This window comes from Alexandromys fortis, unplaced genomic scaffold (assembly GCF_014885135.2).
Source record: "Alexandromys fortis isolate MF-2015 unplaced genomic scaffold, M_Fortis_MF-2015_v1.1 scaffold_158, whole genome shotgun sequence".
Classification (NCBI taxonomy): domain Eukaryota; kingdom Metazoa; phylum Chordata; class Mammalia; order Rodentia; family Cricetidae; genus Alexandromys; species Alexandromys fortis.
This window is the reverse complement of record NW_026068039.1, coordinates 2,254,217-2,280,773: the sequence shown is the minus strand read 5'-3', so window position 1 is coordinate 2,280,773 and position 26,557 is coordinate 2,254,217. Positions and strand designations below refer to the sequence as shown.

The following is a 26,557-nucleotide window of genomic DNA, read 5'->3' as shown; positions in this document are numbered from 1 at the left end:
TCTCCTCTGCATCCCTGCCTTCCCCTCTGCATCTCCACCTTCTCCTGCCAGCTTCCCTCCTCCACCTGAGCCCACCTCGTGGCTTATCTTGAAACCCACCCTTCTCCTGTGCCTACAGGTACAGGGGAAAGAGGCCAGCTGTCACTGGAGACACATTGCCAAAGCCTCGACTTCTGCTGTCAGTTGACCAGGAACTGGGAACTGTGCTGTTTCCCATTGATCTCCTTACAGTCTGCTTCCTCTGAGTCCCTCTGGAGATTCCCTGGTTTGGGGCTCTCAGATCAAGGTGCATTATCGAAACGACCTGAGGATTAGGTGATGAGGGCAACTCTCCCAAACTGCATTCACTGGGCAGTAATGGCCCTCCAGATCAAAACGGCACACCTCAAATCAGAAGGAGTTTAGGCAATAGTTTGAAAGATGCCATTGAACTAGGCAGAAGACCGTCTTCACGGCAGGCTCCCTCGGGGCTTTATTAGAAAGGTGTGTGTGGTGAATCCACAAATAAACTGACCCTGGTCCTTTTTGTCCACAATCCCCAATGCCTTCGCATGCTCACACCAAGGACACTGGTATTCCACCAGAAATGATGAAGACATACAATCCCAGAGGAGGCTGAAACAACTCAAAATACAGAATCCAGGACTGTGACGGGGCCTCTGCCCTCCCTCCCTGGAGTCTGCCTCAGGGTCTCCTAGCTCAAAAATACCACAGCATCATCAACACACTGACCTCTGTGGCGTAGCTCAGACTCCACTAACCCTGCTGGCAACTGGAAACAGCTGGCCCATAGCCCAGGCAGAGGTCAGAGGTGCTCCTCCTCCAAGCCAGGGCTTCTGAGCTCATGTGTTTATGTTACTGTGCCACTTCCCAGAGTTCCGCAGTGACCCTGGCATCACACTGTGGCCACTGTGTCCAGACGTTCCGCTAAATCACCAAGTCAGTCCCTTGGGCCTTATCCACTCCTCTTAGCATTCTGACCGTGACTGTCACTTTAGATATCGATAAATGTGGCTTCTAAACAACCCCAGCCTCAGGCAAGTAAGAGTCACAAAACCGGTTCAGGTTGGAGTTCCAAATGGAGAAAGAAACTCAGAAGGTCTTATCTCTAAAAAGGTCTCTTCTCTTTGGAGAGGTGTTGTACTTCCTTCCAAACGCCTTGCCCAAGCCTTTGCTCAGCCTGTGGGATGTGAAAGCTGTAGACTGAGGCTGTGCTGAGCCAGCAGCAACCACTTCACAGTCAGACCTGAGGTTTGTTAAACTCAGCCAGTGGATTTGTGGGAAGGAAGGTTGATCTGTCTGTCTTGGTCTTTCATATGGAGTTCCCACTTGCCTATGGCTTCCAGATTTTGGTGCAAATGCTTATCTTAAGGCTTAGGGATGAGAATAAAAGGCTAGAGTGTAAAAGGCAAGCACCCCTCCCCTCTCTAGTATTAGAATCCTACATTTCTAGTGCCAATTCAAAGGAATTTGACACCCTCTTCTGGTGTCCTCAGGTACTGCACACGTGTAATGTACATACAGACAAACAGGTATGCATACATACATATAAATCTTAAAAAATTAAATACAATCTTATGGAAACTACACTAAACTCAATAAAATTTTTCATTCTTTTCAGTATCTTTAAGGCTTTAGTTTTTATTATATTTTTAAGTGTGTGTATAAGTTAGTGAACAACTTGCAAAAGTCTTTCTACTATGTATGTCCTGGAGATCAAATTCAGGTCATCAGGCTTGTCCACAAGTACCTTTATCCACTAAGCCATCTTGTTGGCCTTAGGCAGCACAAATTATGATTTAAAAAAATACTACAGAAAATACATACCTTTGATCTGGTATAAAAAGAGTGAGCACACACAGTGTGGCTGTGAGCATGAAGGTGACAAAGTGTTGCCCCTTAGGGCAGAGACTAGCCAGGAGGAAGGACACGATGGCTGCGGCTCACTGTCTTGGTTTTCCCTCAACACTGTCTGAGATGGAAAACCTGCTTGATTACTCTCCATTCAAAAAAAAAAAAATCATGGTGGCGAATGCCTGAACACAGGAGGGAAAGGCAGGTGGATCTCAGTGAGTTCAAGGCCAGCCTGGTCTACAAGCGAGTTCTAGGACAGCCAGAGCTATTACACAGAGAAAACCTAGCTCAGAAAAATACACATATGTAAATACATATATATTGACATATGTATGTGCTTCTCATGAGGCCCAAGAGCCACCCCGCTCCACCATTGTTCCTTCATATGCCCGTGGCCCATGTATAGCAAAATAGAGATCAAGAGCCCCACTGTCTTCTCTCTAGAACCCACTGTCCTCTCCCATGAAGCCACATTGGGCTTCTTTATGTCTGGCTCTCCCAGGATTCCATTCCTTTCACCTCTGTCTAAGCATCTTTGCCACACGCTGAAGTTTCTTCATTCGGTCCTTGGTTCATATAACCAGGACACACCCCTACCTCACCTTGTGGTTGTAGCCAGGACACACTCCTATCCCATGGTGTTGCTGTAGCCAGGACACACCCCTGTCTCACGGTGTTGCTGTAACCAGGACACACCCCTGTCTCACGGTGTTGTATGTAATCCTCCATAAAGAAAAGAGCACACGCTCAGGACCACTGTCCCTGCTTAACTCGTAAATGGAAGCAAGAAAGCAGATTCCTGTGTAAATTTTGTGTTTCTTACCCAACTCACTACCAGTCAGTCGACACTAAAAAGATTTGTCACATATTTCTCTACATCTGATGGTGAACATCCCACAAGTCTGTCACCACTACCACACACACAACGCTAAAATACTTGTTAATTACTCTTGGCCTCTGAAAGTCATCTCTTTCAAGCTAGTACAATTTCTCAGTTTTACAATAAAAAAAAAGAACTATTGTGCCTATCACACATAATCAAACACACACGGATGGAGCTGTGCCTATCACACATGAACCAACGCACGGGATGGAGCTGTGTTGTGACAACACAGATTATGTCTGCAGTCTCCAGTTTGTCAGATCACTGTAGCACTGTCCGGGAAGTCAGTTTGAGACTCAGAGCTGAGAAGCAAAACATCCACCCTCAGGGCAGTGAATGGACTCGGAAGCTGGGGAATAGAAACAGAATGGGCCTCAGTGGCCTCTGGGAAAATGCCAGTTAGTCCTCTGTCCACCCTAGATGCTGTGAGATTTCCCACCACACATTAGTGTCCCAGGCCGCTCTAACGTAAGCAGAGACTTTGAATATCTTAAGTACCACCTCACCCCCAAAATATTACACCAGAGGATAGAGAGGCCAGAGCAAGTCTTGCAGCATTAAGTGCCAAGTGTTTACTTGAGAGCAAGGATGTTGAAAGAGGAAATGCTTCCTTCACCTTCTCCGATAGAGGAGCGCACGCTCATACTTTCCAGAAATCGTGATTGAGCAACATGCTCCGAGCTTCAGGCCAGAGACAAAAGCTGCCCATGTGTGCTTGTGTCTCCTGGAAGATCAGAGTTCACTGTGGCAAAAAGACTTGCGAGTGCAGCCCAGAGTTCACTGCCAATGGTGTGGGCCGCACGATAAGATCTGTGTTGAGTCCCTGGAAGACACATCCTAGGGTCCTCTGAGAGGAAGCCTGGATTGAGGGTTTGCCCTGATCAGATTGGCCAGAGGGTATGTCTTGATTGTTAATTGATGTGGGAGGACCCAGTCCACTGTGATGTCACCGTTCCTTGGGCAGGTGATCCCGGATTGTTTAAGGATGCTCATTAAACATTGGAAGCGCAGCCAGCAAGCAAAACTCCTCCATGGTTTCTGCTCCAAGTTCCCGCTTGAGTTCCTGCCCTGACTTCCCTTGGGGATGGACTGGGACCTGAGAGCATTAGGCAAATCAGCCCTTCCCTATAAAAAGTGCCTTTTAGTCAGAGTCTTGTATTACAGCAACAGAAAGGAAACAATAGCAGTGTTTAGAGAGAGGATGGCACTGTGTAACACATGCTGGCCTCGAACCTGAGATCCCCTTCCCTTCTCTTCCAGACACTAAAATTACAAATCCCTGTCACGCAGGACTCAGAGCTGGGTTTCTGATCAGTCACAAAATTCCACAGCACAGCTGTGGGAACGTCTGACCTAACACAAAACACACCTCTGCCCAGAGCGGATTGATACACAGACTGGCTAGAATCAGTTCATTCCTGGTTCTCAGAATGTGGTCCACAGACCCTCCGGGTCAGTATTATTTAGGAACCTGCTAGAAATGCAAGTGTCTGGCCCCAGTCTGCTGAGGAAGCATTGCACCTGGAGTTCTCTTAGCAAAAAGTCCCCTCCAAGATTCTGATATTGGAAAGGTTGGCAACTGCTGAGCTCATTAAAATTAGAGGGCGGGTTTATAATTTTAACAGACTCGCTAGCCTCAGCTGTTGCCTTGGGCCTGTGGAGACGGCAGAGAGGCCCGTGTATTGGTGGATTATTCCTCAGCAGTGAGTGACCAGAGGAGGCGGGCAGAGCGCTAGGAGGACAACTCATGCCCAAACAAAGCGGGATGTAAACACAGACTCTAGAGAAAGGGGCAGAAAATTAGTTCTGTTAGTACCTTGTCTTGTACCATGAGATAAAATTCTGGCTCCCAGGAGCTTGTGCGATTTCACCGACAGCCAACTTCTGTCATGGAGAGAAGAGACAGGCAAGGGGGTGGGGAGGATATAAAGCCATGAGTCTGGGGAGATGGCTCAGCGGTTATGAGCACTGGCTTTTCTTGCTGAGGATAGGGGTTCAGTTCCTAGACCCACCAAAGGCTCACAAGCTTCGGGAAGCCCAGCTCCAGAGGACCAGATATCGTCTTCTGGCCTCCAAGGATACCAGGCACTTCTGTGGTGCACTTTCCGTACAGACATGCAAGACTTTCATCCATATAAAATATAAAAATAAAACAAATCTTGAAAAACATATGGGAAGTTGTACGAGTGAGCCAGTCCTGTGTCCTCTGCCCTTCATGCGAGTGGAGGCCTGATTCCTTCCTCTTTAAATGCTCTGTCCTGTGGGTGGGGACACTCGGGTCAGGAAGGGTGGCCAGAGCACACTGTGAGTTCCAAAACACAGGACACAGCAGCGGGGTCAGCGAGACCAAGCCGAGCTGTGGGAGCTGAGACCGTACACGAGCACTTCAGAGGACAAGCACACACAAAGTCAGGACGCCAGTGCATCCCGCACGTTACAGGTATGGAGAGCGCTCTCCAGAGCCCCTGAAGCTGAAGCTGGCTGTAAGCCACAACGGCTAAACTGCAGCTGTAAGCCAGCCCAAGGTTGTCACGCCACAGTTCTCATCCGACCTGCCTCACTGTTTCTCCAGCAACCACCTGGGGTGCTTGCAGGAACCTGAACCAGGCTTGAGTGTGAGTCACTGGTAGGGCGCTTCCCTGCACGTGCTACCGCTAGGGTTGATTCCCAGCAGTGCAGGACTCTCCTCCCTGCTTCTTCCCCTTCTCCAACCTCTCCCTTGCCCTCCATCCTCAGTAATCTCCTTTCCGCTTTTATACCACATGACCCCTCTTGCCCCACTTCCTCAACACCTCTGTCTCCTCTAACGGACCCCTTTTCAGTTTCATAGCCAATACCCACACTCACCCTCCCTTACATATTTATGTTAATACATCTATAAAATATGGAAATCTCAAGCCACCTGAGACTGAACATGTCCTGCTTATCTTTCTGAGTCTGGATCATCTCGTATAATATAATTCCTTTAAGATCCCATCTACTTTTCTCCAATTTTATTACTTCAGCTTTCCCTGAAGTTGAATAAAATTTCATCGTGTAGTAAGGGTTGTGTTTCCATGAAGCTCTGAATAGCAGTTTCTCAGAGAACAGAGACTCCCACTGTGGAGAATAAAAAAGATGGGCATTTCCCGTGCTCAGGGCAGCGCCCATGGTGGCCCATGTGCCGCTCTTGACATAGCTATCATGCTCGCTGGCCATCATGTCCAGCTCAAAGCAATTGGAGTAACTCTTCACTGCCTCCGCCAGCCCCTCGGCAGACAAGGCCAGGTTAGAGTACCCCTTTCTGTTTCTCTGAACACGGTGGACTGATTTTCAGAAACTGAGGTGGCACATTTACTGTGTATTCATGTGGAATCTGGATCACAAACCAGTTCCTTGTAACCAACATTATAAGTCATGGATGATGGCACTGTCTTTGGGACTCCATTCGATCCAGCCCTCTGTAGGCTCTGGGATAGATATTCAGTAAACTAAATCAGAGTCATTCTGAGTGGTGGGTTCCCGATGCTGTGTGTCCAACCGTTGTCATGCGTTAAGTGTGGTATGTGTGTGTGTGCATGTATTCATGTGCGTGTGAGTATGTATGCATGTATGCCTGTGTGCATGTGAGAACCAGAGTTAGATGTTGAGTGTCTCTCTCCCTCAATGGCTTTTCACTTTACCTTTGAGACAGCCCTGGAGCTTGTGGGTTAGTCTGGGTTGGCCGACCAGCTCCAAGGAATGTCCCACCTTTGCCTCCCTAGTACTGGGATTACAGCCACATCGGACGTTTACAAGGCTGGCTGGGACTGAACTCATCCGTTCTCATGCTTAAACCGCGAGCGCTCACCAACAGAGCCATATCTGCTCAGCCCTGTCATGCGCTAACTTGTGTGAGGCCGCAGACATCCCTGAATCCCATGGCCACTGTCCAGACACCAGGCTCCTATCTCTCATGTGCTGGGGAGGCAGCCACAGGCCTGGCTTATGCAGGGGGTTCTTAAAGATGCAGCAGAAAAAGAAGCAGACGGGGAGGCGCTCTGATCTGTCTTCGCAGGACCGGTACTGCACACACAGTTGCGCGGGATGGCTCAACTCCTGCGAGGTTTATGTTTTTGCTCTCTTTAGTTGTGAGGCTCCAGGAGACCCAGAGGTTTCTCAAATCCTCACAGTGACAAGGCAGGTCTGGGATTTACATTTGACAACTGTGCTAGGCTCCCATGCAGTGAAGGAGCAGCCTTGAGCCTCTTCAGAATTGAGGACCTTGTCTTAGCCACAGCATCTGCCATTTTTTTTTGCAAACATCTTGCCATCCCCCCAACTTCTCCCATTCAAGTTATTGTCCCCACCTCCTCATCCCTTCCTCCAGCTTCCAGCCACTTCCTATTTTAAAATAATTCACTGTCTCTGGAATGATGGGAAGTCAGCAGCAAGCAGTAAGAGTCTTCCCCAGAGGTTTCCCGAGGGAGACTCCGAAGAGAGTTGAGTGGGTGAGCGAAAGCACAGCAACAGGAAGTGGAAGCAGATGAAGCAGTAGTTCTAAGCCCCAGGAGGCCTTCAGCTCTGCCTCTTCAATGAACGAATACTGTCCTCAGATGCTTGGAGCAGCCTCGGTCCCATGGCTGCTGGTAGCCTGTCTAGTCAATGCGGATAACATTACAGATTGTGGTAGGGTGGAGACAGAGGTGAGGATGAGCGCCCTAGTGAACTTCGTATTATTAAATTAGAGAAGACTTACACTTAGCAGATGGTGAGGGATGCTAAGTGCTCCTAGGGGAACTCCTGGGCAGCCCTGGTGCTGAGACAGCAAAGGTTACAGAACAAGATTTGTATTTGCCAGAAGTCACCTAAAGAAAATGTTCCGTGTGGGGGTCCCAAAATGCTAACTATAAGCTTGAGTGAGGGCAGCAGGTCCCCAAGGAATGTATGAGATCAGTGGTTCACAGCCAAAGTGCTATGGAAAGGCCTTCAATTCCAATTAATTGCCAGTTTTATGACTGGAGTTGTCTGGCCCATCACCATGTTGGGGAAGAGACTCGCATCGACTTACTGAAACTGTCTGTCTGTCTGTCTCACTTCACACAGTGGACAGGGCAGTTGAGGAATAGTCTTGTAGATAGTTACTGACATATGTTTGCCTCTGGATCGTCTGTACCAGGGAGAGATCCCTGGGCCTCCTCCTCACTGCCTTCTCTCAGGGGCTTCTCAGCCTGACACATGTCTCCACATGGACCCACTGAGGCTGGTGGTTGAGGACCTGCAGCCACAGAAGCCTGGTCTGAACCTCGCTGGTGCCCGAGCACCCATTAGCTCAAGTGTATCGCCGGCCTGTGTTAATGTGTAGATGGTTGGATGGAGGGAGGGGTGGCCTCAGGCCTGCGTGGCCAAGTAAACAGATGAATGAGACTAGCTGCCCAGGTGAGACAAACAGCTGTGGAGCGTGCTTCTTCACACAGGACTTCGCGCTGAAGATGGACCCTCGTGGCAGTTCCTGCTCTCACTGGGCTACTCTGTCCGATCAGGTCATGGCACAGACTTAAGGCCCGTGCTTGGACTGCTCCTCGGGTGGTTAAGGCAGACATCTTAGGGAGCAGGAGGCTAAAGAACCCCACTGACCCATTCTCCTTTCCATTTACAGATCATCAAGGAGGTCCCACCACCCCCTGTTGAGGAGAGTGAGGTAAGTGGCCAAAGTAGGGTGCTTGGGGTGCGCAGGTGGCAGAATGGGGTAAATTGGCCAGTTATATAGCCCCCTGCTGAGCAGGACTGGGCTCCACTGCCTGTGAAAGGGAACCTTCAGGCCTTCACTCGCCAGGGTATACAAGACCTGAGCAACACAGGCAGCCAGAGGCCCTCTGGTTTCTCTCTGCAAAGACAAACTTTGAAGCGCATACACTTGTCTGGTGTTTCTGTCTGCAAGGATTTTGGAAGATTTCCTGCTGAGGGGGTGTGTTTTGGTTGTTGACTTTTTTTCTGTGCTTGACTCCGGATATCACACATGCTCCACAAGCTCTCCACCTGAGCTGCAGCCCTAGCCACCCCCGCCCTTTGTCTGAGACAGGGTCCTGTGTCACAGGTTGGGCTTGAACTCTTGTTGCTCCTACCTCAGCCTCCCCAGTGGTGGGATCACAGACCTGTCTCACTATGACCAGCACAATGAATAATTTGTGGTTTTAAAGGTCTAAGTTTCCCTCAGAAACGTATTAGGATTCCCGTCCCCCTGCGGATATACACTTCACATGTATAGGATAGGGCAAGTTTGCCACACTCTGCATAGAATTCCTGCTCCTAGGACTGGTGCCAAGTTTCCCATTTTTCTTTAATTTAAAACAGTATTATATAAAATCTGCCAGGTGGTCATGAATCTATGCTGGAGCAGGATGTACTAATATCCTGGCCTCACTCTCAAATCCTCACGGTCTACAGACAACCGCTCAGACTCTTCCACTCACGGGGCCAGGAAGCCGCTGTGCTGCTAGGGCGGCTCTAATAAACCAGCAGAGGTGTTAACAGCTGCTGGTGGGCTGGAGTTCACAGCAAATGGCTTTCCCAGCCTGGGACTGCTGGGATCCTTGGGAGTAACACTGCCAGAGTAGAGTCCTAGATCTGAAAACTTACTGGGGCCAAGAGGAACCAAGATGGGGTTTCAGGTTCTTAGCTAGGTTCCTGTAGGTTTTTTGTTTGTTTGTTTTATTATTTTTTTGTATGCTCCTCAGATACCACCTCTCAGCTGTCCCTGTCCCAACTCAGTTCTCTACCCTCCACCCCATCCCAGCTCAGCTGTCCCTGTCCCAGCTCAGTCTCCCTACACAGAAAGAACGATGATTAGGTTTGAAATTCCATGTGTCTCTCGTGTGCTGAAAGCTGCATGAACGCCGAGAGACTTAATAGCTGCTATCAATTAAAGCACATCTTGCAGGAATGTTAGCTCTCTGCCCAGAAATCAAGGGAGGAAATTGCATTGCTGTACAGACAGAAAGGAGAAGGGAACCTTCTCTCCGTGTTGAGTCTGTTCTTAACCCTCCAAGAGCAGGAACCGCAGCTAGTCCATATTTCTGTCTGACTTTGCCTGTGTTGTGTGCATCTGTCTCTTGGAATCCCAGAACAAAACAAGTGAGACATCCTGACGGTTGCTATGTTCGTTCTTGGTGAAAAGTGTTCCCCCTCAGTGGCATTTGGAGTGGCTCTTTCTGGGGAGTGCTCTGAATTGGCCTTTTAAAGGTGAAACGCTGGAGATTTTGGTACTGGGGTAGTATGGGGCCTGATGTCCTCTACATGTAACATCTAGTACAAGGTTTCACGGACATCATGGGTGCACAGACATGCAAGATGCAAGGCTGGAGCCCAAACAAGAAAGAATAGACAAAAGCGAGGGAAAGCAAGAGACAGCTTTTTCAGCTTTGTTGGCATTTTTATGGAGACCATACTTGACAGAAAAAGGCAAACGTAGTTCCTGAAAGACAATGATGACCGTGGACACTTGGGACCTGAAGGCTTGTGAGAGGCTTAAGGCCACTTCCTACAGCCAAGGAGATTACTTCAGCATGTGTATTGCCCTGGGGCTCGGGGGGCCCTGGTCCCCTCCTAATGTGCTCTGGCAGGAAGAAAGGAAAGAGGGAAATCCCACAGAAAGAAATAACATAACTTCGACAATGTTAAGTATTTTATTCAATGCACTGAAAATCTTAATTGGAATCTAGACGACTTCTCCAGCCCAGCCCATGTGAAGATCCCACTGTGGCCTCAGCACAGCGTGTGTGCGCTGGCCTCATGGTGCCCTGAAGATCCTCCTCTGATGTCCTCAAGTGGATGCCTCCCTTCTCCTTCTTGGTGGTCTCTGGGTCTTGCATTAACTCCTCCCCCTGCATTAAAGATTGAGACCGTTAGATACTCAAAGGTCAGGAACTATCTAGTTAATCTGAGTGCAAACTGGAGGTGGCAGTGCATGCTGGGGACCCCAGTATTGAGGAGGCTAAAGCGGGAGGAACTCCAGCTTGAGGTCAGCCTGGGTAGGGGAGAGAGGAGAGAGAGCCCCATGCAGGCAACCTCTTGCCTAATGTGTATATGGACAAGCTGAATATTAACTGGCCTTCATCCGATCTGTAACCATCACATCCCAAGGGAGGCTGTCCTAGTCAGGGTTCCTACTGTGATGAAACACCATGACCAAAAGCAGCTTGGGGAGGAAAGGGTTTATTTCACTGACAGTTCTAAATAACAGTACATCATCAAACACAGTGAGGACAGGAACCTGGAGGCAGGAGCTGATGCAGAGTGCTACTTACTGTCTTGCTCCCCATGGCTTGCTCAGACTGCTTAGGATCCAGGACCACCAGCCCAGGGGTGGCATCCAGTGGACTGGGCTCCCCCATCAATCACTGTTGATGGAGCACTCATTAAGAAAATGCCCTACAGACTTGCCTACAGGTCAGTCTTATGGGGACATTTTCTTAGTTGAGCCTCCTCACTCTGATGACTCTAGCTTGTGTCAAATTACATAAAACCGTCCTACCCAGAGGAGCACCACTGTATAAATAAGTAAACTCGGGATGAAGGCAGCTTCATGACTCTGTGTCGTGATCCTCTTTTGTGTCGAATCCTCTTTGATAGGAAGTACAAAGTGCTCAGTGAGAAAGCTATGTCTTTCTGGGATTTCCTGTCCCTGGAAGTGAAATCCCTAAGCCAGCATAAATAACAGTCACCTGAGCTGCAGATCTCAGCAGAAGGGAGGAAGCTCAGGGTAACACCTCAAAGGGGACCCGGGGGTGAGGTCTTCTCCCACTGACCCCAGAGTGAGACTTGATCTTCGTTGACTTTGTCCCAAAGAGTTGGCAGTTTCTGGGAAATTGTGTTAGCAGTGCCCTCTGTCTGGAGGCTCATCTTGGTATAGTCACCTCTTCGGATGCCTTTACTATATTTGTGTTAGAGCCATGCCATTTACTTCATGACAACATGGCTCCCTTGAGACACAATGTTATTCAACACAACAATGAAGGTTTCAGTAACTAGTGCTTACCCAGATCATATATATATGTGATATATATATATCATATATATATCATATATATATCATATATATCATATATATATATCATATATATATATCAGAGGGAAGGTTTGACTTCATATCACTATTGACTGTTTAGACAGAGATGGGTGAACCCAGGGAGAGTGCCCTGGACAAATATCATATATATATATCAGAGGGAAGGTTTGACTTCATATCACTATTGACTGTTTAGACAGAGATGGGTGAACCCAGGGAGAGTGCCCTGGACAAACAGAAGGCAAGCAGCCCCGGGCCACTAACATTGTCTGGCATGGGACCTCTGTTGAAGGAGCTACAGGCCTCTTCCCACAGCCCGGTTCCTGGCCGCTTGGCTAGCTTATGCCCTGAATTAACAAGACACAAACTGTATTCATTTAAACACTGCCTGGTCCATTTTTATTAATGTGTGTAGCACCGAGGTGCGCTTACTGGGAAGATTCTAGCCTACATCCATCCTGGGTTGGAGCCTCATCGTGTCTGCCTCAGAGAGCAGAGCTATGGCATATGAGTTCACTTCCTCTTCCTCCCAGCATTCTGTTCTGTTTACTCCACCCACCTAAAAGCTGGCCTATCAAATGGGCCAAGGCAGTTTCTTTATCAGCCAATGACCTTCCTCCATCAGACCTCCACTCCAGTCATTGGCGGGAATGAAGGAAAGGACATACAAGTGGCTCTTGTTTGGGGTCACCCAGGGTTTGTCACGTGGGTTCAAGGGTGCTATGATACTTAAAGTTAGGTAGAAAGATTGGGCTGGACTCTGCTTCAAGCATGGTTTCCCAGGGGCCCTCACAATGAGCTGGGGAACAAAGCTCCCCTTGGTCCCCACTGGGTGTGGATGTCAGAAAAGCAGGAAGAGCCCAGTGCTTTGGAGGCTGGCATTCTTCATCCTGGGCCAGTAGCAGTGCACTGCATATGTGCAGGAGGTAGGGAGCCCCAAAATCTGAAACCTCTCCCCTCCCACCCACCGTTTTCTTAATAACTAACTAAAAATTAAATATTTGTTCAGTCAATAGAGGTGAGCACACGGAGCTTTGAATTCTCTGGGGACTGGAACTCCACACAGGTTAGGTAACTTACCAAATGTCTGGAAGAAAGGGTAGGAGGCATGGGGAAGGCACACAAACCCCTGCACAGTGCCATGTGGGATCATACCGCAGCCTGGCACAGTGGGGAGAAGTCAAAGAGCACAGGTTCTCGGGTTTCCTGAGAAAGCTCAGCTTGGTCTTCCTGAAGACAAACACATCAGAATTGGCCTCTGTGTCTGAGGGGTGCGCTACCACGGTGTTGCCCAAAGGTTGGTCTAGTGATGTCTGGGACAAAACATCCTTTAAGATTTAAACGTGACTTCCCTGGTGGGAAACCGACTGCAGCCCTGGCTGGGCACTGTCTCACACGACTGATGGCTTTCGCTGCTTCTGTGTCATTTTGTCCCCTGGATTTTCTGGATTCCCATCACCCTCCCGACCTATGTAAGGGCCTGGAGGGCGGCACTGTGCGACCATGGCTGTGGGTGTAGCTGGCTCTCCTCTCCCACCCTGCCGTCCATTCTCCCTGCCATCTCCTGTGGGTACCCTCACAGATTAGGTGGCTCAGCCCATTCCTTTCTGACCACCCCCTCCTCATTTCCCATAAGGCTCTGATTCCTGCTACTTGATGCTGTGAAACAGTTTGGCTCAGCCAATCCTGACCTCCGGGAACTATGGAGGTCACCATAGTTTATTTATCAAAACAAAACTCTGAATACATCCCTGAAGGTGACCGGGGAAAGACACCTCCCAGAAGCCCTGAGCCCCAAGAACTTGCTCCGTCAACTTTTGGTCAAGTGAAAAGACGCATCAAAGGTTCTCCCTGCTCCCTGGGATTGAGCAACTCCGCAGGCCCTGGTGCATACACACCACTCCGCTTACTGCAGGGAAACGCTGGCTCTCTCTTTGCTCAGACCTTGGGCTCAGGGTTGACTTTCGTGGCTGTTGTTTGGTTTGGAGAGGAAGCTCAGGTCAGGGACTAAAGTGAGGCTTGGTGGAGCTGACGGAATGTCTAAGTATTTCCTGTTGTGAATCTACATGCGGTGGGGGGGGGCGCCTGTCTCTGGATGATCTGCCCTCCTTTTCTAAGGTCCCACACACGAGAGTGGGGAAGTGGAGAGAGGGTGCCTTGAGTATGCCAGGAAGACCAGGAAAGTATAGAGATGGGTTTTTGTTCGTTCTATGCATAAGCATTCAGCTATCTCCAAAAAAAAAAAAAAAAAAAAAAAAGAAACACAGATGTGACTCAAGTTCTTATACTAAAGGGCAGGACATCCACTGGACAGGGCATTAAGTCAGAACTTCCTGTCCGCTGCTTTGGATCTGACAGTCTCTTGTGTAGCACGAAACAGCTGGAGTAGGTGGTGAGCAATGTTTGCACTTCTGTAATTGCCAAATGACGCCACTCATAAAACTATCTTCTCTTGTTATAATACAATACCCAAGGCTGAATGGTTTATCAAGAAAAGAAACTGATTTCTCACAGTTGCAGGAAGTCCAGAGGCAAGGGGCCTGCATCTAATGAGATCTTCTTCTGCATCGTTCAAAGCATCTCCTAACACTGTTGCCTTAGAGATTACCCTCCCAACCCATGAAGAGCAGAGGCACATTCAAACAGCACCCTGCTGTGAAGGAAAGGGCCTGCTCCTGGGGCTGTCTGTCCACAGACTGTCTAACACCCATTTTCACACATCAGGACACTGTACTTAGAGAGACTGGATGACCTCCAGAGTCCGTGAGCATGGGGACTTAACTGTGCTCTGAAACCATGTGGTTTGACTGTACCAGCTTGCTCCTGTCTACCTCACCAGAGTAGACACACACAACCTTAGGGGACTTTGTCTTTATGTCTCGCAATCTCTCTGCAGGAAGAAGATGACGATGGTCTTCCAAAAAAGAAGTGGCCCACGGTAGATGCCTCTTACTATGGTGGACGTGGTGTGGGAGGCATCAAAAGGATGGAGGTAAGAGCCCTCGCACAGATGCCTGTGGCCAACCACCTAGCGATAGAAGCCCACAGAAAATGCTGGGGGACCATGCTTGGGGTTTGGGAAGAGGTGACTTAAAAGCTATGAAGATGGAAAGGTGGAACGGTACAGCCTTTAACTGCGTGCCAGCATCTTGCCCATCATGAGTCAGCAGAGGTCACATGTCTTCCAAACCCCCCCAGTGGTTTCTGTTTTCATTGGACGAAACCCCACTTCTCAAACTCCTCCAGGCAGTTCTCCCTCAAATTCATCCAGTGCATGACTCCCCATTGCTGTCAACCTTCCTGCTCCCACTTTCCCTTTTCCCACATCTCTGGCTCACGATCCTAAAGGAACAGAGGCCATGGGGCATGCTCGTCACCCCTGCCAGTCTGGTTCTCGAGGGGCAAACCATGCAATCCTGTAACTTTGTGTTATGGGCTTTCACCACCATTAGGTTCGCTGGGGAGAGAAGGGCTCCACGGAGGAAGGAGCTAAGCTGGAAAAGGCAAAGAACGCGAGAGTCAAGATGCCAGAGCAAGAGTATGAGTTCCCGGAGCCCCGAAATCTCAACAACAACATGCGCCGTCCTTCCTCCCCCCGGAAGTGGTACTCGCCCATCAAGGTGTGTCTCTGCCTAGAGTCCTTTCAGTCTTCCCAGCTAGGAGCCAGTCTTCTTTCTCCTCCGTTCTCCCCGCTGCCCCTGGCACTCCACTATCAACTCTGGGCCCTCACTGATTCTGGTTTCTTGAGAAGTTAAAACCCTGGGAGATGAAGAATGCTTCTAGGGGGCTTTTGTCACCGTGAGTGCACATGGCTCATGTGAGGGTCAGGACTTTTCTCTGTGTCCTTGCCACTCTGCACCTGCCCTATGACAGCCACTGGAACCCGAGAAGCTTATAACTCTAGACAAAATCCATCCCAGCTCCCGCAAAGTCTTTTCTCCAGGGTTTGCAAACCAAGGTTCCAGCTGGTTAGTCTCCTTCCCCGCCCACACACTTGCCTACAGCCTTGCCCCTCTTCCAGGAGCTGCACAGACAAGCTTTTTAGCCTTCTCTGAGTACTTTTAGCTTAGGAACAGCCCTTATATCCATCAAGAGAAATCCAGGTTTGGGGAAGATAGTTGAGCCTGTGAATGATTGCTCATAAATGAAAGATCCCCGGAGCTCGCTGAAGCTCCCTGGATAGGGACTCTAGGCAAATTGGTGCACTCTGGGCTCAGAGAAAGACTGCGAAAGACACCCAGGTCAGTTTCTGGCCTCCACACGCACATGTGCGTGCTTCTAGGTAGAATGTGTCTGGACTGGAAGCTGCCGTTTCTCGGGGGAATGAGCTCAGGCTCACGGGAACTTTCGTGCAGTTTCCATTTGGGCTTGTTTAAAGCCGTGAGATTCTTTTTTTAGGATAATCCTCCCCGAGGCAAAGGGTTGAACACTGAGCTGTGGGTGAAGCCCAGCTGGCTGGGGGACCGGCTGCTGCTGCTAATTCTTCACCAGTGAGGAACGTGCAGTGGTGTGCAGATGTGTGCAGACGTGTGCAGACAGGAAGGAGCCGAGAGGATCCTCCGAGAAGAGGAAGGGGATTTTCTGTCCTGCCGTTTTCAGTAATCCATCCACCTTGTGACTAACACCCCATCCGTGGTTCTAGCTGAATTTTTATGTCTGGAATCTTCGAGGTTGGAAGGGCATGTTGTTGCTTTCTTGACTGGTAGCTTCAGGGTGAGTTTTGCTAAATGAATCAGGATGTGGACAAATAGGTTTAGCCAACACTCTCCTGACATCTGCGTCTGCCCAGTGAGTCCTGTCAAGTCCCTGCTGAGCCGGGCACAGATACTGATGGTGGGCCTTCTCAGCCCTGTATGAGTCAAGGGTGGGGAGAGGACGTCAGAATGAGGATCCAGGCTTGGAAGCCCAATCTCACAAAAGACCTGCAAGGTGCCCTCAAGCCTTGCCTATTCCAGGTGCCAGCTCAAAACTATCCCAGCTGCCAAGCCTTAAGATCCCACACCCGAGCGTCCCACCCAATAGTACCTTTCTGTTGCCTTAAGGACTTCTGGCTGGTGCTCCCTCCCCAGCCCTTCCTCTTTGAGAAAGTGTCTCCCTTAGTTACACAGGATGCCCTGGCGCTTGTGGCAGAAGGGATCACAGGCATGCTTCATCATGCTAGGGTCCTGGCTCCCGAGCTTCCTTGATCATCGTATTAAACCACCCATTCTCACAGTGTGGTCCCCAAACCATAAGCATTGGCTTCACCCATGAACTTGTTAGAAACACATATTGAGGGGTCCCACCTAAGAATGGCTGCATCAGAAATTCCAGTATAGGGCCCAGAATCCGGGTTTTAATAAGCCCAGTAGACAGGGTGTCACCAGGGATCACTGACAGCATTGCCTGAGGCAGGGCTGGAGCTCAGAGGATAGGAACTGGGCACCTGGCCATTTCTCTGTGACGTGTTAGGAGTCACCTTTCACATCCGGGCCATTTTAACTCCCACCACACTGATGTGGCATCTCTTGGAATCCAAGCCTTGGAGACACCTCTCAGGAGAGATGGAGGAAGCCTGTGAGACTCTTGACTCTTGCCTGGGCAAGACTCAGGTTGAGGTCATGAGCAAGCTTGCAGGCTCCTCCTGCCTGGTGAAACAGCTAATGCCAGCACTCACACAGGCCCTCGCTAGGTCAGAGATGGGCGGGTGGCAATTGAGGAGATTATCCCTGGCTTCTGAGCCTTCTCCCTGCATCTCACCCCTGCGGGCACCAGTATGGAGCCTGACAGAGCAGGGATTCCACCAGGTTCCACCAAAGCATGGGGTGGGGCCGAAAAAGCACTCCCAAGCCCATCACATTAGACCACCCAGCTCCTTCAGCACGCTCTGTCCAGGAGAGGACATTTAATGACGGATTTGTGAAGGGGGGCAGACTGCAGAAAGAACCTGAGAAGCTTGGAGGAAGAACAGGTTTCCTACAAGCAGTCCGGGCCTCATGTGTTTAATGTGCATGCTCCGCGCTGAGCCTTTTCTAGTTAAGATGCCTGGGGGCATCAACAGAACCTCATGAGGTACTAAGTCCCATGTGGTACCCTCTCATGGTGTTGTCCTAATTCCGCATCGACACAGAAGGCACACTGCAAACAATAGGGCTCACAGAAGGCGACCTAGTCTCAGAGGCCCTACAGTGAGGCCACCTAGGACTAGCTACAAGAGGAATTATTACACCCCTAGTCCTACAGGGGCCCAGTGAGAGGGAGAGAGCAACCACTGGGAGCTGTGGAGAAGGCGCAGAGATCAGCAGTCTTAATCTTCCCCACCACCTTTCTCCTCATGGCCCACAAGCAAAAGACATTTGCTTATTTTAAAAAGTGTTATAAGGTATATTTTGATCATATTCTTTTCCTTCCCTCTACCCAACTTCATATTCTCTCTCTCTCTCTCTCTCTCTCTCTCTCTCTCTCTCTCTCTTAAAAGCAAAGAATAAGACAAACAAAACAAAAAGGACACACCAAAAATATGCAGGGTATTTTGTGTTGGGCAACTACTGGACGTGGGGCCTGCCCTGGAGTGATAGGCCCAGGGACACTCCATTGGAAATTTTCTGACTCCATTGGAGAATTTCTGACGTTCCCTTTCCTAGCAGCTATCAGCTACTAACAGCTTCTTGGTTAGGGATGGGACTTCGTGCCCACTTCCCCTCCTCCATGCTGGAACTTTTGTCCGGTTTGAACCTGTGCAGGTCCTGTGTGCTGTCCCCTGGCTGTGAGTTCATGTGTGTGTCAGCCCTGTTGTGTCTGGCACGCATGAGTTTCCGAGCTCGCAGAGAGTGTGGTTTTGATGTTTTTCACTGGTTATGTAAGTTCTTATCCTCCTCACTTTTCCTCTTCCTGAAGTCTTTCTTCTCCGGTTCCTTCTAGAAGATGTCTGTAGACCTGTGCCCTACAGGGATGCAGTTACCACAGGGAGACGGGGAAGCAGGGAGGGTCTGAAGAAACAAATGCCCCCACTCACCCTCATCCACTCGTGCCCTTCCAGTCCCCCCCCCCCAACCCCGTGCGCCAAGGGAAGCTAGCTGGTGCAGCGGCAGCATGCCAAGAAACGCAGACAGTAGGTGAGTACAGGCAGCTCCAGGAGAAGGGCCAGTACACACTGAGCCTGCCTTCCATCCCTGCTGTGAACATGGAGAACCCTGCTCCAGCACAGAACTCTCAGCAGATCCTGGGACCATGTCTAGCTCTCCAGCAAAAGTGGCTGGTACCATCTACACGGTGAAATGGGTTGCAATGGACCCCCCTTCTTCCTTTGTTCCTGAGATTGGAGAAGCAGGTGGGCTAAGCAGCCCAGCAGGAGATGAGGGGGAAAGGGTTACAATAGGCTCCTCCTCCTGTCCCCCCATCGTACCCCATGCTATATTAAGACACTGACCACACCAACCACACTTCCCCCATCCTAGTTCCAGGCTCATGATGGGGAATTTCCCCTGGTATTTAGCTGCATTTTCCTTTGCTTGGTTTTTGCTTCCTCGATTTACAGTACCCCGTGCTTCTCATTAAACAGAATTGGCCATTTCAGACGAGTTAAGTCATGCCCAGATACATGGCCACCAACTGGCTTAAAACTAGGACTGACTGCAGACGTCAGAGAAACTATCCATCTCTTTTTCCAGTAGCTTCTCCACATTCCAGGAAGTGAAAGAAACGACAGCTAAGGGGCCAAGCCAGAGCCTGCCTTGAAAGACAGCCGGGCTGCTCCCCAGCAGTGGCAGGCTGTGACAGGGCAGTGGATCAAACTGTCATGTATTCCCAAGCCTGGAATTCCAGCTTTCTACTCAGAGCAGAGCTAAAAATCGATCTATCGTCGAGTTTCCATCTCAGAGCCGAAGCCACTAGCTAAGATAGACAGCCCCAAAGAGCAGTGAAATGAGCGCAGAAGCTCAGCCGCGCCCCAGGGTGCTGAGAGTGGTGGCCCCTAGGTCTCCCTGCTATATGGCTGAAGCGGCATGGCTCCTCACCAGTCTCCATGTGTTAGTTACCGTCTGAGGCACAGCGAGGTGTGGCTGTGGGAGCCTAGGCCTGGTAAATTTCCCATTTACCAGTCAAGCGGAGCCCACTTCATATGGGAGAAGCTATTTTTAGGTGTCAGCCAACACACCCTGGCTGGGGCTCCAGGGTTTGTGGTGGAGGCTCTGTCGCAGTTTCACAGAAGCAGCGGGCATTTTGCCTGGGGGATGAAGATCAGAGTCTAAAGTGTATATGCTGAGCCTGAAGGACACACAAATGTCCCAGAGACAGATGCCCACTCCCACCCCTCTGGGGCACTGCTGCCTTCAGGAGGGAGCCAGAACAAGCCTGACACTGTCGCTTTAAAATGACAGCTCTCTGCCATGTTCAGAAAATCTGGGCTCCGAGAACCTTTGTCAGAAACCTGTCTGCTTTTAAAGCCTTTTTTTTTTTACCTTAATTTTTAAATTTATTATTGTGTGTGAGAGAGTGCATGATGGGAAGAAGGCATGTGTCACGGCTTACATGTGGAGGTCACATGTGGAGGTCACATGCCACGGCTTACATGTGGAGGTCACATGCCACGGCTTACATGTGGAGGTCACATGCCACGGCTTGCATGTGGAGGTCATGTGCCATGGCGTGTGTGTGGAGGTCACGTGCCACAGTTTCCATGTGGAGGTTAGGTCATGGTACGGAGAGGGCACATGCCACAGCTTCCATGTGGAGATCAGGACATCTTTGCAGTCAGTCGGTTCTCTCCGTCCACATTTACACGGGGTCTGAGGTTTAGCTTATTAACCATTATGCATCCATTTGGACTGGTAGGGAAAGCTTACATCAGTGCACACAGAGAAAGAGGACAGGAGCCTGAGGCAGGGAATGTTTCACTGGCTAAGGGGCATGTGACAAGGGCCCTGGCCACATCAGGGAATGTGGAAATAGTGGGATGGAAAGAGGCAACAGGTGAGCGGGGGCAGGGAGCACTCCCCAAATATGACTGACAGTGGACATGAAGCCACGTGTCCACCTCCACAACAAAGACAGGGGGTGCAGAAGGGTCCATGCAGGGAGAAGAGAGCTCATTTGATTCACTGTGCCTGCTTTTGGTTCCTGTTAGACATCCATACATCATCATAATTAAGGTTTGGTAGTTCATTCCATGCCTTGATCTGGACCTAAATAGGTCATGCTGTACCTAGACCTGGACCTCAAGAGAGGCCCAAGATGAAGACAGAACGCACGAAGCATGAGGCTGAATGGGAGAGTCAGGCCAGGCACAGCACAGATCGGGCCCGTAGGAGCACTGCACCTAAGTCCGGCACAGGCAGAGGGGAAGGGGCAGAGAGGGAGGAGGACCCAGGCCAACCCTAGCGGAGGCAAGGCCAAGGGAAAGGAAGACTCCTGGGAGGACAGTGCAGTGGACCGCCAGAATACGGAGGGTTTGGTCATCTAAGTGCGAGCCACTCTGAGGGCACGACTGGAGCCAGAGTACACGGTGGTGGGGGGTGATGAGGAGGAATGTCACTCCAGCTTGAGAAGGGGGTGCTGGACGAACACAAAGGGAAGCTGGGCGTGTGCCTGTAGATGTCCACACATTGGTAACTCTGCCCTGCTCTTCCCTCTATAGATGTCCACATATTGGTTAACCCTTACTCTTCCATCTTTGTTGAGCTTCCCCATTGTCATTTCATGACTTTACTTGGATTACAGATGGCATATTGTGAATACTTTTCCAGAGAGGAGGAGATAACTTCGATGTTTAACTTATAATTTAATTTATAGAGAAAACAGTATTATTCACCCCTCGACACACACTTTTAGAAGAGCAAGCCCTGGGAAGTTGGGACAGCTCTGTGGGAGAAGAGAAGGTCCAGCTTCACTTCCCAGGGATCTCGAGTACTCTGTGTTAGGCTCTGTGTGGCTGCCTGCTCCACCAAGAGCCTAATTCATTTTGTCCTGGGCCTGCAGAGCTCGGCTGCTCTTTGCTGGGCATGCAGGTTTCTGTCCCTGCTGAGCTAATTCATTCCTTTCTAAATAGCCAGATCTTCTTCTTTAAGCCTCACGCCATTGTTCCTCATTTGTTCAGGGGTTGAGTGGCTGGTAAATAAGGGGATCTTGGTGGGATGATTTATGAGCCAAACACTAGAAGACGAAAGCTATCTCCCACCTAATATCCTGAGCTGTAAGGACTTGACCCTAAAACCTTCTAGGAAACATTTAGCTGACTCTCTAGCAGAAAATTCTTGTGAACACCACACCAGTTCTGTCCAGCAGTGACACCAAGCCCACTTCAGAATATTTTCAAAGACTTTTATAGCCTCTTTGCAATAGATGAGAAACTCAACACTCGGCAAGACCAGATTGAACCCTCAAAAGCTTAAGCAACAGCTAGCCAGTGTTCAAGAGCTGAGTTTTTCAGGTGTGTGTCTAACCCACCAGAAAGTGACGTCAAAACCTGGAGTTCTCTGGGATGATCAGTGCTGTTGGCATAAAGTGTTTCTGTTGAGGCCGAGCTCTGCAGGTGTCCCCTGCCTTCCTGTCACCATCCAGGACACTACACACCCCATGCAATCGAATATTCCCAAGGCTCCTGTGTGACGCCCACTTCACATGGAGGTCTAAGATATACGTGCTCATAAACAAAACACAGCTTTTGCAAAATAACCCTATCCTTCCTTGTCACGTGCTCTTCATTCTAACATTTTTTTATTATATCACTCAGAATTTCTAGGAAAAAATTGATCTTATGAGAACCTAAAGGGTTGCAACCCTGCTACCCGTGCTGTGGAGTAAAGCTCCTCAGCCAGCCCTTCACAGGCAGGATCTGTGGCTGCGGTGGTGGTGTGTGAGCTTTGGAGTCAGACAATTTTAACGCCCGGTGACAGGGTGTCTGTTTGCGGGAAAGACATTTGATCACTCTGACTCTCCATTTTCTCCACACTGCTCTGAAAACTGCTGAAAATATTAAAGGAGAGGATACGATGTAGAAGCACCTAGCACCCATAGCCATTCAGCACCCAGAACCTAGTACCCACAGTCATTGAGCACCCAGAACCTAGTACCCATGGTCATTCAGCACCCAGCACCTAGTACCCACGGTCATTCAGCACCCAGCACCTAGTACCCACGGTCATTCAGCACCCAGCACCTAGCATCCACAGCCATTCAACACCCAGCACCTAGTACCCACGGTCATTCAGCACCCAGCACCTAGCACCCACAGCCATTGAGCACCCAGAACCTAGTACTCACGGTCATTCAGCACCCAGTGCCATACATTGAGGGTTAGGCACACAGCAGTGGGCAGAACCAAACACACCATTGCTTTGGTAAAGCTGCTGTTCCAGTGGGCAGAGATACACAGCAAGCTGGTGACCACAGAATATGGCAATGAATAGCAAGGGCTGCCCTGGTTTCCGGTCACTGTTATCATAAATTATAGAATACAAGAGGTTAAACAGCACAGATTTCTTATCTCACAGTTCTGAAAATGAGAAGCCCACAGACCTCACTGGGCTAAAAATCTAAGTCAGGGGACCAGGCCGTTCTCCTTTTGGAGGCACCAGAAGAGATTCTGTTTCCTTGTCCAGATCCGGGAGGCTGCCTGCACCTCTTAATTGGTTGAGCTCCTTCCCTCCCCAAGGCCAGTCCCCCGGTTTGAGTCCTCTAAGTGAGTCCCCCTGAGACACATCTCTAATCCTGGGTCTTCTTGGGTCACCGTGGGTGGTCCAGGCTGGTTTCTCATCTCCATCATTTAGTTGCATCAACAAAGCTCCTTTTGTCCTATAAAGTGACGTGGCTGGGGGTTCTAGGGTGTCCTTTTTAAGATGCATTTTTATCATAAGCCAAGCACACCATAGTATTGAGGGCCTGGCCCTAGACTTCCATATAGAGGCCTTTTGTTGTTGTTTCCTTGTGGGGAGGGCAAGAAATTGTCCTATAGCTGTCATCGTCTGCTTTTATTTGGCCACCAGTTGAGAGGGTGGATGAGAGCTAAGTCAAAGACGCTGAATGAGCCTCAGTGTGGTGTGTGTGTGTGTCTGCGTCTCTGTGTGTGTGTCTCTGTGTGTGTCTCTATGTATGTATTCTATGTATGTATTCTCTATGTATGTGTCTGTGGGTGTGTGTCTGTGTATGTGTGTGTATCTGTGTCTGTGTGTCTTTGTGTCTGTGTGTGTATGTGTGTGTGTGTGTCTCTGTGTATGCGTGTGTGTCTGTGTGTGTGCATGTGGGCAGAAGTTGGCACTGAGTGTCTTCCTCAATCATTGTCCACCTTGTTTATCAGGGCAGATTCTCTTGCTGAACCTAGAACTCGCAGATCAGTTAGTCAAACTGGCCATCCTGCCCTCCACTGTACCGGGATGACTTACCCATGGGAGGCATCTGCACCTTGGTTGTCAGGCTTGCATGGCAAGCAGTGTATCCTCCGCATCATCTTCCCAACCTTACTTGCAGCTCTTAGAGTGTATCCCTTGCATTGAGAGTGGAGTGCCCCTAACCTGCATTCACCATGTCGCCCAAGCTCTGTTTCTAACATGCGGGAGAACCTGGGGAGTTCTTCATATCTGCAGCGGCTGTCCACCAGGCTGGTTTTCTATGTAACCTTCTTCATATCTGCAGCGGCTGTCCACCAGGCTGGTTTTCTATGTAACCTTCTTCATATCTACAGCGGCTGTCTACCAGGCTGGTTTTATATGTAACCTTCTTCACATCTGCAGCGGCTGTCCACCAGGCTTGTTTTCTATGTAACCGTCTTCATATCTACAGTGGCTGTCCACCAGGCTGGTTTTATATGTAATCTTCTTGTATTTGTTTTGTTTCAGGGAAAACTCGATGCCTTGTGGGTTCTGCTAAGGAAGGGATATGACCGAGTGTCCGTGATGAGACCACAGCCGGGAGACACGGTAGGCTGCGCTAGCGGTCACACCACACACACACACACACACACACACACACACACACACACACACACACTTCTTTCCCTTTCCCTCTGTTTTAGTGGTGCCAGAATAACTGCTCGTGCACAACTACAGCTATTGTCTCCTGCGCCGACAAATCAGATGCCAACTTCTTAAATCCTGGTTGTTGCCAGACCTTGTGTTGGGTTTGCTTTTCTGAAAAGGACTTTGATAGCAATATATCATATTTAGCTTCCTAGAACTTGAGAATTGCAGTCTGGATTGCAGTGGGTGACAGCTCCAGGTAGGTTCATGCTGCAGGCAGCCTCCAGTGGGATGTCTGTGGCCCTTATCGACACGGGCCACTGGAGAGACACAGAGCCAGCACCCCAGGAGAGGCATGAAAGCTGTGGCGAGCTCCAGCCAGCTGTTCAGAACTCTGGGGGGCGGGGGTTTCTACTCTTCTAAGGGTTTTGACCAGGATCTGTCAGGGGCCCAGTTGAAGAATCTCCCACTAGGAGGAGCTACACAGGTAGTGCCACCCTAGAAACCAGGCTGCTGCCGGCTTCTCTTTGTAAACAGAGACAACAGAAGGTGAGCAATGCCCCTTCTTATGAGAGGTTTCAATCCACAGATGAGGAAGACAGGCTCAGAACAAAATTCTCTCTCTGCTTCCAGCCACCTGCATCTTCCTTGCGAATATGGCCCATTTACCCAAACACAAAATAAAGGTGTCTCTTTAAGGGCTTCTGTGAGCCAGGCAGACTTCAGCTTGAAGTCACTTCCTTCCTGGCGAGAAAAACTTCAAGCAAACCCCCAACCTCTGTGTTTCCTTTTTGTAAATTTGATAATGGTAACCATATCAACCATATCGCGTTACAGCTGGCAGGCATGGCAGCCCCTTGTCTGAGCTGCTTTCCCTGTTGCTCTGATAGAATAGCCCCCAAGGAGGGCAACTTAGTGGGGGAGCTGAACAGAAGGCTCTGCAGTCAGAGCCCTCACTGCTCTTCCAGGGAGTCTGCGGGGCTGCTCCCAGAACCTGAACCACACTGATGCCTCTCCCAGCTTCTGTGGGCACCAGGCACGTATGTGGTATGCATAAATACACGCAGACACACACTGAATAAGTACATGAATAGTAACTTAGGAGAAAAGGGCAGTAGTCACGCAGCTGGTCACATTGCACCCACAGTCCAGAAGTGGAGAGAGATGAACGCTTGTGCTCAGGTCACCTCTCCTTGTGGAGGACCCCAGGACCTGGGCTGTCCACCCATAGTGTGGGTCTTCCCACTTCAGTTAACCTACTCAACACAGTCCCTCACGGTGCCTGAGGCTAAAACCCCCCACAGGTGTGCCTGAGGCTAAGAACCCCCACAGGTGTGCTGAGAGGCTAAGAACCACCCCCACAGGTGTGCCTGAGGCTAAGAACCACCCCCACAGGTGTGCCTGAGGCTAAGAACCACCCCCACAGGTGTGCCTGAGGCTAAGAACCACCCCCACAGGTGTGCTTGAGGCTAAGAACCCTACACACAGGTGTGCCTGAGGCTAAGAACACCCCCACAGGTGTGTCTGAAGCTAAGAACCCCCACATTGTGCCTAAGAGAGTTCTAAGGTAGAAAAGACCTCTGTGGTGTGCCACCCTCCTCCCCTACTTTGTTTTGCATAACCCCAGGATGCTCACTCCCTACAGACCTGTGGTGATGACTGTACGAGATTTATGGGCCTGACCACATTTTCCATCAACTCAAGTCACTCCCATTAGCCATGTGCCTGTGAACAAGAGTCACAGGTTCTGAATTTTCCTCTAAAGCAAAACAAAAACAGAAGTCTCAGCCACACTCGGAGCTGCTTCAGAGTGCTGTATTCCAGGAGCCTGGCAGCTCCTCCCCTTCTCCTGTCCCCTTCTCCAGT

General features: G+C 49.9%; 1 protein-coding gene across 2 annotated transcripts in view; it reads left to right on the top strand.

Moving 5' to 3' along the window:
• Antxr1 (ANTXR cell adhesion molecule 1) overlaps nt 1-26,557 on the top strand; it is a 182,556-nt gene that overhangs the window by 113,757 nt on the left and 42,242 nt on the right. For both annotated transcript variants that reach the window (XM_050165398.1, XM_050165399.1), the window contains exons 14-17: nt 8,355-8,396; nt 14,659-14,754; nt 15,215-15,382; nt 24,572-24,652. In XM_050165398.1, coding sequence (XP_050021355.1) covers nt 8,355-8,396; nt 14,659-14,754; nt 15,215-15,382; nt 24,572-24,652 — 387 coding nt within the window. The remainder of the gene's footprint in view (nt 1-8,354; nt 8,397-14,658; nt 14,755-15,214; nt 15,383-24,571; nt 24,653-26,557) is intronic.